This window comes from Notolepis coatsorum, assembly GCF_963971535.1.
Source record: "Notolepis coatsorum genome assembly, chromosome: 12".
Lineage (NCBI taxonomy): Eukaryota > Metazoa > Chordata > Actinopteri > Aulopiformes > Paralepididae > Notolepis > Notolepis coatsorum.
In genome coordinates, this window is record NC_140176.1 from 105,581,878 (window position 1) to 105,593,209 (window position 11,332).

General features: G+C 48.3%; 1 protein-coding gene across 1 annotated transcript in view; it reads right to left on the minus strand.

The window, feature by feature from the left end:
• Nucleotides 1-11,332, minus strand: part of LOC311238006 (leucine-rich repeat-containing protein 9-like) — a gene marked incomplete at both ends in the record, with an annotated part of 129,840 nt that overhangs the window by 45,049 nt on the left and 73,459 nt on the right. The window contains 3 exon segments of the mRNA XM_084325974.1: nucleotides 6,447-6,515; nucleotides 9,111-9,328; nucleotides 9,840-9,861. Coding sequence (XP_084182100.1) covers nucleotides 6,447-6,515; nucleotides 9,111-9,328; nucleotides 9,840-9,861 — 309 coding nt within the window.

The window sequence follows — 11,332 nt, forward strand, 5'->3', positions numbered from 1 at the left end:
CCCGGTTTTCCCCTGGGCCCTCCCCCCCCTCCCCTCAAACATGATTTTGTTTACAATATATTGTTTCACTATGTTTGTGGGGATACGGTGTAACCCCTCAGCTTCTGCTGGGGTTGTGCTCCTGCTTAGAGAAGCAATTCTTTTCTAGAAAAGATTGTTTGGTCGCTGTCATGTGGACTTAGCAAGGCCTGTGGCCAGTACTTAATCCAGGACTTGTGTCTTCTCTCGTTATGAAAAACAACGTTCCTCTTACGGTAGTGAGAGTGTACTTTTGCCTTTTTTGTTGTGATGGAGGGTTGTGTGTGTCGTTAAGATCCACAACTGGGTTAGGTGTTGGCCTACAGAAGTCACATGTGTAAGCTCTTGTACCAGGGCCCTTAAAGGGGCCCTCTCTTGGTCTGTGTTTTTCTTCCTTTAGGAAAGGTGTAAAAATTCAGATGGCAGGTTCGCACATGAGTCTATGTGAAGCTGTTAACGCTTCATGTAGCATGCTATGACTGGTGTCATGGCTCTGCTTTGTCATTGCATCGTATCAGGGGTGAGGGGTCATGAGGGGGTGAACTGGTAAAACCTTCCTCCCCTTTTTCTGATTGGTCAGGGGTCAAAACCTCCTGTCCTTCGGGCTTCCCGTCACGTTGCTGGATCAGTGTGTCACAGGGTAGGGAGGGGGGGGGGAGGGAGTTTCCTGGTCCCACGCCATATTGGGCGGTGGGCCACGGAATTCCCCCCGCCATAGAGTACGTCACTGGGCGCGCTTCTATTGGTTGTGAGACTTCTGTGAGTTATTCAGGCTCCATGTTGTGGACCTCTGTTACAGGGAGTTTCAGAGCCTCCTCCTCAGGAAGTTTCAGAGCCTCTGTCAGTGAGGGAGCCTCCTCAGCGTTTCAGAGCCTCCTCCTCAGATTGTCAAGGTGAGTAGAACTTAAAAAGAAGTTCTGCTCTGTTGTATGTGTATTGAGCTTGGTGGGTGATGCAACGCAGTAAAGACGATTTGTTCTTCTGCTCTGCTCCCTACTAGTACTAGTGTGTATATTGGGTCAGAGCCTCCTCCTCAGGGAGTTTTAGAGCCTCCTCTGTGAGTTCAGAGCCTCCCTCTCAGTGAGGGAGCCTCCTCAGAGTTTCAGAGCCTCCTCCTCGGAGAGTCCTAGTCCAATTGTTACATAGCTCAATGTTGCAATATGTCTTTTCAATTTATTGCTCACGTGGGAAGTCTCTCTGGGGGTTCCCCGTCCCCTCCTTTATGGAGCAGGTTGACGGGATATTGTTTAGGGAGTTCCCTGACTCCTCGCCTGTAATGGTCTGTTGAGTCATGGGATTCCCCCCGTCATAGGGTACGTCGCTCCCCGTCCCCTCTTTTATCGAGCATGGTTGACAGGGTGTTGTTTTCCCTCAGCCGCGTCGTATGGGACCCATGTCCGTATTTTTTTTTCTGTGAAAAAAGCGGCTTCTTATCGTTCTCCCAGACGGCTTGGAGGAACGGTATCTGGGTTCTTGTTAGAATGTCCATTGATATGTTTTGGGTGTCGACGTGTACATAGTGCTGGTCCTGGGTGCTTCTGATAGGAACCACGCATGGGCTTGCGCGCCTTGGTTGCTCATCATTGAAACAGCGTTTTTATGGGGCAACTGGGATGGAGTTTGTCTCTTCCGAGCGCCAGTGTACTAGGCTTGTCTCGACGAATTCTCGTTCATATCTGGGGGAGGTTAACAGAATAGATCAAAGCATTGGTAGAGGGGTCTCACGCCCTTGGGGTGGGCCACCGGGCGCGGTACGAAGGGGACCGTCTGGGTGGCGCCCTCTATAATGTTTTGGATCGACACACGTACCTACCCCCCTCCTGGGACTGGGGATGGTGGCGTGATTAGGGCATGGGACTGATTCTGGTCGCGCCGGACCAGGTCAGTTAACCCGTTGTCCGCCGGGGCGCAGATCTGCTGTTCTGGTACCCTGAGGGACTTGTGCTTTTGTCGGGTCGGCTCGGGCGTTGCAGGGTTTGACGTTATGGAGATGTTCATGGTTATGTTACTACGTGTTACCCCTCACTGTTGCTTGGTCCATGTTGTGTTGTACCTTGCGCTGTGCTGACGGAACCTGGTCCTTCTCCATTCTTTTTAGCCCCTCTCTTCTCCTGCTTAGGCAGGGCTGGGAGGGGGCTGTTGAGGTGGTTCTTGTAGAACTCCTCTGGCATCCCTGTGTACGTCCCGGTCCACCGGACCCGGGTTCGAAATTGTTTTCGTCGACCCGTTGGCCTGGGTTAACCCCTTTTTGAAAACTGAAACACTGCGGTATAGCCAGTGTATACCCGCAGTTGTGTTTTGGAGTTTTTTCTTGGGGGGTTATAGGAACTACCGCCTCTTGTTAGAACCAAGGGGGTGGTTGGTTCCCTGGTGTGTTGATAGCGGAGTCAACTTTCGGGGTAGGCCGGGTTTGGCCCCGTCTACCTGTGAGTGTGCCCCCGCACCTTTCATGACATCTGCCAATCATGTCAGCCTTCTCTGCCTCGGCCCCTCTAGAGAGTCGAGGTTTTTTTTGTCTAGTCCGCAGTCGAGGGTTTTTTTTTCTAGTCCGCAGTGCTCCTGGCTCAGGTCGAGTGGCCTGTTGCCTGGATTGAGGGATCGACCTATTTTGGGGGTCATCTCCCCGGTGCGCTGCCTGGTCCCGCTGTGGGTGTAGCCTCTTGAGTGCTTCGGGGCGGCGTGCTGTAGGGGGAAGGGCCTGCTCTTGGATGGGCCCTGTCAGAATACACTGGCGATGTGGGGGGTGGTGTCACTAGTGACCGCCTGGTGGGGTCTCGATGCTGCGGCGTTGTTGGCCTCTCCAGGCCCCCTTTTCCGAGGGGGTCCAGTCCCTTCCTGGGTCTGGGTCCTCCTTCGCGCTCCGCTGCTATGGCCTTGCCACAGGGTTGGGCTTTTGCTCTTGACCCCGTGATATTAGGGGTTGTAACGGGGGTTTGTTCCTTTCCATTCGTTCCCTAGTGGCATGTAGGTTGCGCGTTTGTGTAGTCATGGGTAAGTCCCACGGTCTGCTCACCCTGTGCGTTTGAGTTGCTAAACTCCTCTTTGCACAGTCGGATCCGATACCGGGTCCTCCCCGGTTCTGATGGTTGTGGGGGGCCTCAGCGGGTACATTTGTCGAGCTTCCGCTCTGCTCAGCTCCTGTATTGCAGTAGACGCAGAGCGGAGCTATACGATATATAACGTACGGTTATATCTATAACCATAGTTATATGAGTATAGTGACGCTCTGCGTCGGACTCACTGAGGACCCCGTGGTCTTGCCTTTGTGGTGAAAGACTTGGGAAGGAGCTGTTAGTATGGCCACACCCCTGCTTATGTAGAGGAGCGGATGGGGGTGTGGCCAGGCAGATGAGGTGTGTAAAGGTGCATGTGAAAATGTATTCAGTGCTAATACTGATATGGAAGAGTATTGCAGTAGACGCAGAGCGTCACTATAGTCATATAACTATGGTTATATACATAACCGTACGTTCATCTGACTGTTAATTTGACTGTTATTCTGACTGTTCATTTGACTGTTCATTTGACTGTTCATTTGATTGTTCATTTGACTGTTAATCTGACTGTTCATTTGACTGTTAATCTGACTGTTCATTTGACTGGCTGAACCTAATTAATGTCACACACACGTATGGACTGCAAAGATTAGATGACATTAGATTCAACTTTATTCGTACAAGTACAGAGTACAAGGAAATGTAGTTAGCATCTAACCAGAGTGCATTTTAATGTATGTATGTGTATATGTAACATGTGTATATATATATATATATATATATATATATATATATATATATATATATATATATATATATATATATATATATATATATATATATATATATATATATATATATATATGAAGTATACAGTATATGAGAATATGCTACTGCATGCCTCGCAAGAAGCCCAAATGGACCCTGTCCTGAGGCATCTGGTATGAGCAGGATGCTATGTGGATCTCACGCACTTCCCTGGGTCCCCAAACACCCCGACCCCCAGGGACCATGCTCCTAGCAGCTCTTCCAGTGACCCAGCTGAGGGCTGCAGCTAGCTCCCTGGCCCTTCCTTCCCTTCTCTTCCCGACTGCCCAGCTGAGGGGACCCTGTGGCCAGGGTACAAAGCCAGCTAGAGCAGCCACAGAACTGTGATTTCGTGCAAGGTGCTGCTTGTCGAGCAGGAAGCGCATGCCAGTGGACGTGGAGCTGGGTGGAGCAGAGAGAGACGGGCTAGGGAACATGTGTGAAGCAGCGATCTCATGCCAGTGGACGTGGAGCTGGGTGGAGCAGAGAGAGACTGGCTAGGGAACATGTGTGAAGCAGCGATCTCATGCCAGTGGACGTGGAGCTGCGTGGAGCAGAGAGAGACTGGCTAGGGAACATGTGTGAAGCAGCGATCTCATGCCAGTGGACGTGGAGCTGGGTGGAGCAGAGAGAGACTGGCTAGGGAACATGTGTGAAGCAGCGATCTCATGCCAGTGGACGTGGAGCTGCGTGGAGCAGAGAGAGACTGGCTAGGGAACATGTGTGAAGCAGCGATCTCATGCCAGTGGACGTGGAGCTGGGTGGAGCAGATAAGGGGCATGTTACACACAGTGTTTTTGTGCTCGTTTTTATACGTTTTTGAATACGTTTCATGTCCCTTTTACACAGAAATGCGTTTTTTGGCGTTTTTTGGTGGATACATTGTGGCCCTAGCTGAAACGCTAAATTGTGTTTGCGTTTTTGAGCAACGCCAAAAACTTGCCGACAACAGTCGTGTAGCCTTCACGGAGCCGTTGTTGCGAAAACACCCATGCGCAGTAGATACCATCTGCGTGCCCTTCCGGTGACAACAGTGTGTGTGTGTGTGGGTGTGTGTGTGTGTTTGGGACATAGCTCCGTGTCCCAAATAGCTGCAGCTACCATGTGTTGTCAAGTTATTGTTATAAGGACCCCAGTCCAAGCTACAACAGTCTGCATTCCCTTAACAATTGTTTGTATTGAGCCGTATTGTATTGTACCCATTATGCAATATGTTAAATAAAGTTTACATCCATTCATTCTGCTAGCATTACCACTGGCTAGCTATCAGACCCTGTTAGCTCAAAGCTCCTCTTTCAACTTAACAAGCATTAAACAAAATGGCCCAGTCATCTATTCACCTTTGTTTAATACACACAGCGTTGTCTCTAATGTTATCTAACTACTGATAGCTCCCGATATCATCAGTTTGGTGCTGGCTAACTAGCGTGAGCTAACGTTAGCTTCTAGCCACAATGCTATACTGTTAGAATGGCATATTCCATTGACGTTAGCATGCAGCTAACAATGTAGCTACCGATCTTTTTTTAGACTAAACTATCCGCTATTGGTGGTCACTTGTGTTGATGTTAGTTTTGTTTCATCAACAAATGACAGGCAGAACACACAGTGAATGTATCCGTTTTGTTTATTGCACTTTTATTAGACTTTGCTGAAAAAGAAGTGCTGCACTGGGTAAATAGGCAAAAGATGGTGGCGCCCATAGGCGCCCGCCTTGTTGACATTTGCTTTGCAGGCACATTCAAGTTCTGATTGGTTGAAATTGCCTTCATGTTTGCCACCTACTGCCACCTACTGCTTTGGCAGTGTACTACATCAGTGTGCTCAGGTGACAAAAACGAAAGTGTGACTCGAGGCTGCCACGTTGCGGCGAAACTCAACTGACAATGAAACTAAAATGAAACGAAAGGTGTAACCGGCGCCTAAGAGAGAGACTGGCTAGGGAACATGTGTGAAGCAGCGATCTCATGCGGTTGACAGCAGGAGGTATTGTCTCGAGGGCGGCTGTTGGCTTTTACCCCCTGGCAGGATTAAGCCCCCTGTGGGAAGGGAGGGGGGAGGGCTTTGGAGGGTAGCTAGGCTGCCACAGCTGAGCATGGCTCTATGAACAGGAAGGCAGGCAGGCCCTGGTGCACTGGGCTCTGCATAGGCTCATGATCCATGAGCCCCAGATGGGTGCTGAACTAGGGCCAATAGTGTTTGATAACGGCCATGCCATTTGGTCAGCGGATCTGTCTCTGATGCCGGCCAGTTTGAGGCAAAGCAGACGGCCCATCATGTAATCGCTTAATTTAAAACCACAGAGTTGCACTGGGTCAGTGTTTTGGTTTGTGTATTTGTGTGTGCGTGTGCGTGTGCGTGCGTGTGTGTGTGTGTGGGGAGCCTGTGAGCATGTTTCAGAAGATCTGTTTGTGAGAAAGAGGTCAAAGTATTGCTGCTGATTTCCCATCAGCAGTTATTGGATGGATTCATAAACAACGTGCAAGAATGAGACATTTATATGTATATACAAACACAGTAACGTTTAAGTAGTTATGTAAGGGTTGTGTGTATTATTATCTATAATGAGCTCAGAAGTACTGTGTGGTAAAAAAAGAAAAAAAAAAAAGCCTGGGTCGTACTCACAAGATTGCCAACGACAGAGAGCTCAGTCAGCGAGGGAAGGACTTCTAGCTTTTCAAGCTCCAAGATGTCCTACAGAGAACAGGGGAAAGACAAAGAGCAGCCGGTTGGTTTTCATTCCATATTTAAAGGAACATGTCAACATTATGGGCAATACGCTTACCATCTTCTCCAGAGTCAGACGAGAAGATGGATAACAATTGTCCTCTCTGTGCGTTCAGTAGAAAGCTATCAGGCTCCAAGCTAGCCTAGCACAACTGAATGGAAGCGGATATGGACCACTAGCCTAGCTTAAAACTCCGGGAGAGGTGTTTCTGGCCAACAGCTAGGCTAGTGGTCCGTATCCGCTTCCATTCATTGGTGCTAAGCTGGGCTAGCGTGCAGCCGGATAGCTTTCTACTGAACACATAGAGAAGAAATTGGCATCTGCGCATTTCCCATAATGTTGCCGTGTTCCTTTTAACTTTCCTCCCAGGGGCCTGCTGTTGTGTGACGACGACCGCGGACGGAGACATACGCTATGGCATTAAACCGCTATATCATTTTGGCATGGCGAGGATAGAGAGGCGGCTGATGGGAGAGAGATTACACGCTGTGAGCTCTCCATTCATCTCATGGGAGAGTTCGGACACGCAGAGGGACATCGGGGGGACGATGTCTCACTCCCCTGACCGCCGGTTCGCGACCGACTGGACCGGGTTGTGTCTGTGACTCAGAGCGAGCCGCCGTCGTGAGGGGCTGGTTCATTTGGGATGATTGCTGTATTCCGTGTCTTAATTGAAAGCGTGAAAAGATTAAGGAAGTGAGGGGGAGTGACTGGCAACAAAAAGTGCAAATCAGTAGCCTGTGGCGAGAGGGAGACGTGAGAAGCCGATTACACGCCGCTCCTGATTGTCGTCGTCCCCCCTGTCCTCGCACGCACAGCCGTGACCTTCGATCAAACTCGATTCCCCTTAACACCACCCCATGCATGCCACAGTGGGGTGGTGACGACTCGTGATATATTTCACCCGCTATAGTTTGCAAAATGCGGCGAAAAATAATACAGCCATCGGAATAAAATACATCCTTAAGCGTTCCAGCACATCTTTTTTTTGCATATAAATGAGCCTGTAAAAAAGTCCTTGGTGAATCTGTGCCGGAGTGACAGGCTTGCTGTGACCTTGATGTGGCCTCTTCAGGAAATCAACACGTAATGAGTGCCTCTCGTCACGGCGGCGCTAATGAAAAAGCTCAGTGCATAGAGGAGACACAGATCCTCCATATTGCTGCTCAGGGGTGTAAAGTACTTGAGTAAAATTGTACTTCATTACAATACTTAAGCACTGTTTTGGGGGATTTGTACTTTACTCAAGTATTATTAGGTTTGTATACTTGTACTTTTACTCCATTACATTTCAGAGAAAAAAAACATACTTTTTGGTCCTTACATTTAAAATGCAGACCTACAACGTACAAAGTACAAATCTCACAGGTCCAACAATTATTTTATTTTTTTAAATAATTTTTTTGTTTTCACTTTTTCTGTATTTTTGTTCCCATCCCAATTTAGACGTTATGCCAATTCCCTTCCTGGTCGTTGCGCGCATTGCCCCACTGTCGGCCTAGGGAGGGTGTAGAACTACCACATGCCTCCTCCGATGCATGTGGAGTCAGCCAGCCGCTTCTTTTCACCTGACAGCGAGGAGTTTCACTGGGGGAACGTAACGAGTGCAGAGGTTCACGCTATTTCCCCCCGATCCCCTCCCTGCTGAACAGGCGCCCCAACCGACCAGTAGGAACCGCAGTTTACAACGACCAGGACGCATAGAGATTTTTCCCAACCCACTTTCAGTTCCACGTTCGGGTTCCGCGATCTGATTGGCCACTGACGTTTCTCTCAGCGCCAATCGTGTTACGCCTAGTTCTGCCTCTAACAGCCTGCTAGTATACTGGTTAAGCTTGGCGACTCTTTCGAAGTCGCTCTCTTTCGAAGTTGGTTAAGGTTAGAGTTTGTCTTTAGAGCAGGGCGATAGACCACCGACAAACTCTAACCTTCACCAACTTCGAAAGAGAGCGACTTCGAAAGAGTCGCCAAGCTTAACCAGTGATCTAGGCGTAACGCGATTGACGCTGAGAGAAACGTCAGTGGCCAATCAGATCGCGGAACCCGAACGCGGAACTGAAAGTGAGTTGGGAAAAATCTACGCGACCAGGACACATACCCCGCCGGCTTCCCACCCCGCTAACACTGCCAATTGTGTTAGTTAGTTCGACCAGAGAAATAAATATACTAATTAAAAAAGGTCCAACAATTTGAATTAGTATATTTGTTTCTCTGGCCGAACTAACATTAATGTTATTAATCCTGAGGCCGCACTTTATTTAAAAACAGCCAATCAAATCCTTGTGCAAGACTAGAAAGCGGGGATCTTTGATTAAACACCTGCTATCAGAAGTGACAAGCTACAGAAGATGGCCACAAACGATAGTACGAGTGATGAAGAGGATGAACGTTTTTACTTTTACTTTTGAGTACTTAAGTACATTTAAAAGTAGAAACTGTTTGACTTTTACTCAAGTGTTTTTTTAGCCAGATACTCGAGTAAGAGTTTGAGACGGTACCCATACTTTCACTTAAGTATAATTTCTGGGTACTTTTTACACCCCTGCCTGCGCTGCCGTTACCTGTATCTTGTTCATGTCGAGGAACAGCCTGCTGAGCTCGCCGAGCGGCTGGAGGTGGTTCAGCTCCCGGAGGCGGTTCTCTGACAGGTGGAGCTCCAGCAGGACGCTTTGGGACGTGAAGGAGTTTTCTCCCAGAGCCTTGATCCTGTTCCTGTCCAGGGCCAGCTCCCTGAGGCGACTCAGCCCCTCCAAGCCCTCCACCTGGCTGATCTCATTACCTGGACACAGACGCTCTCGTCATTGTGATCGTCCCATCTGGAGGGAAAACCCAGCTCAAACAGAATGAGAAATGGGACGTCAGTGGCTCAAGTGGAGGTGTAGAGCGGTCGTCTGGTAATAAGAAGGTTGCAGGTTAAATTCCTGCCCCTCCCGGGCAGTGTGTTGAGGTGTACCTGAGCAAGACACTTAACCCCTAACTGCTCTGGGTAAGCAGACTGGCACCTTGCAGGGTTACCTCCGCCGTCAGTGTGTGAGTGAATGGGTGAATGTGAGGCATAAGTCGTAAAGAGATTTGGATAAAAGCGCTATATATAAATGCAGTCCATTCATCATGAGAGGAAACAAAATACAGTTTTGCACTTAAATCAAGTAGAATGTGTTGAACTAAATCGGGAGAGTCCAGTATTTGTGAAATATAGAAAATAATCAAGTCAAAGTTACATGACCTAAATAGTGTTAAAAACGTCACTTATAAAGAATAAATAAATAAATAAGGTAATTCCAAACAACTTGTAAGGCGTTTGAGGTTGGCCTTTGTGACGAGAGAGTGTCCAGACTAAACAGAGACATCTTTGACCAAGGACGCGAGAAGTGGGGGTGCGACGGGTGCTCCAGCACCCCCTGCTGGCGGGGAGGGTAACTGCAACTGCAAGGTGGTTTTGGCCTTTATTCCATTGGAATACCGACGCTACTCAATGTCATAGAGCGGAACGGCACTGCAGATTTACCCTATTCTTGGAATTCATTGCCAGATCCATAGGGGCGCTGTCTCGATAATGCAGTGTTATTAAAACAGCGTGTAGCCGACTCATGAACCGGTTGGGATTCGAATAGACGCGGCCTGGAAGCGTCAACGCGGAACTGGAAATCCGTTGGTAAAATAAATAGCGGCCTGGAATAGTTTTTGTTTTGGGACAATTCGCAGTAAAGGAATATATCTGTCGGCGATGTTGTATGCGGGAACGAATTGCAGAGAGGGAGGACTGACTGAAGTGGAGAGTGTGTTTACTTGTGTCTCAGAAAAGAAATGTCTCATCTGATTTCTTTAATAATAATAACCTGGACTTGCTGCAGCATATGCATCAGGATATTCTGGACTCACTGGACATTCATGTTGTCATGAAGGAGTTTATTTCCACCACTCCTGAACGCAAGACCACCTTCTGTGTTTTACCGTCTTCGGAATAGGTATGTGTTATTATCGCTCCTGCAGCGATTGTTGTTGCGACAGTGACACAGAGGGCGCAACAGCCAGGTGGGGTAAGCATAGGACCCGGGGAACATAGGGATGATCCCGGGTAAGCTGGGCTGTGATGTGTGCATCAGAACGCTCAGAGCGCGGAGTTGGGCAGCTGTTTTGATTGAAAAGTTTGATTGAAAAGTTTATTAACAGATTGCAGAATGGGTACAGTACAGTACAGCTCAATACATACAATTGTTAAGGGGATGCAGACCAGAGAAAGACTTTCGTCTTGTTTACATCAGGGACCGTCCCCCATTTTCAATTCATCATAGTATCCTAGTGAACGAGAGTGTTGGTTATGACTGACAGACAGTGGAGCTGTTTGCAGATAGCGAGCATTTTGACGTGTTGCGTGGTGGCGATGTCTCGCAGACAATACAACTACAAGTATAATTATATAATATATATATTTTATATAAAAAAATAATTATATAAAAAAAAAAAAAAATCAAAAACGATCGATATCTCAGCACCCCCACTCCCCGCGGACTTCTCGCGTCCCTGTCTTTGACCGGTCGATAAACAAAGAGGCCAGATATAGTCAGGTCAGCTTGGTGGGACGCAAACGTCGCTCCGCTATAGAAAAACACTATCAAACGCCATCAAGAGCAGTTGGGGGGGGGGTGTGTAGTGGGGGAGGGGGGTTGCTATTTCTTTTCTCCCAAGCCTCATCTCCCACCTGACCTGAGGTCTAAAAGGAGACTCTCTGTGTGTATACTGCACTTTTCACAAGTTCTCTCCACACTGGCCTTTTCACAGC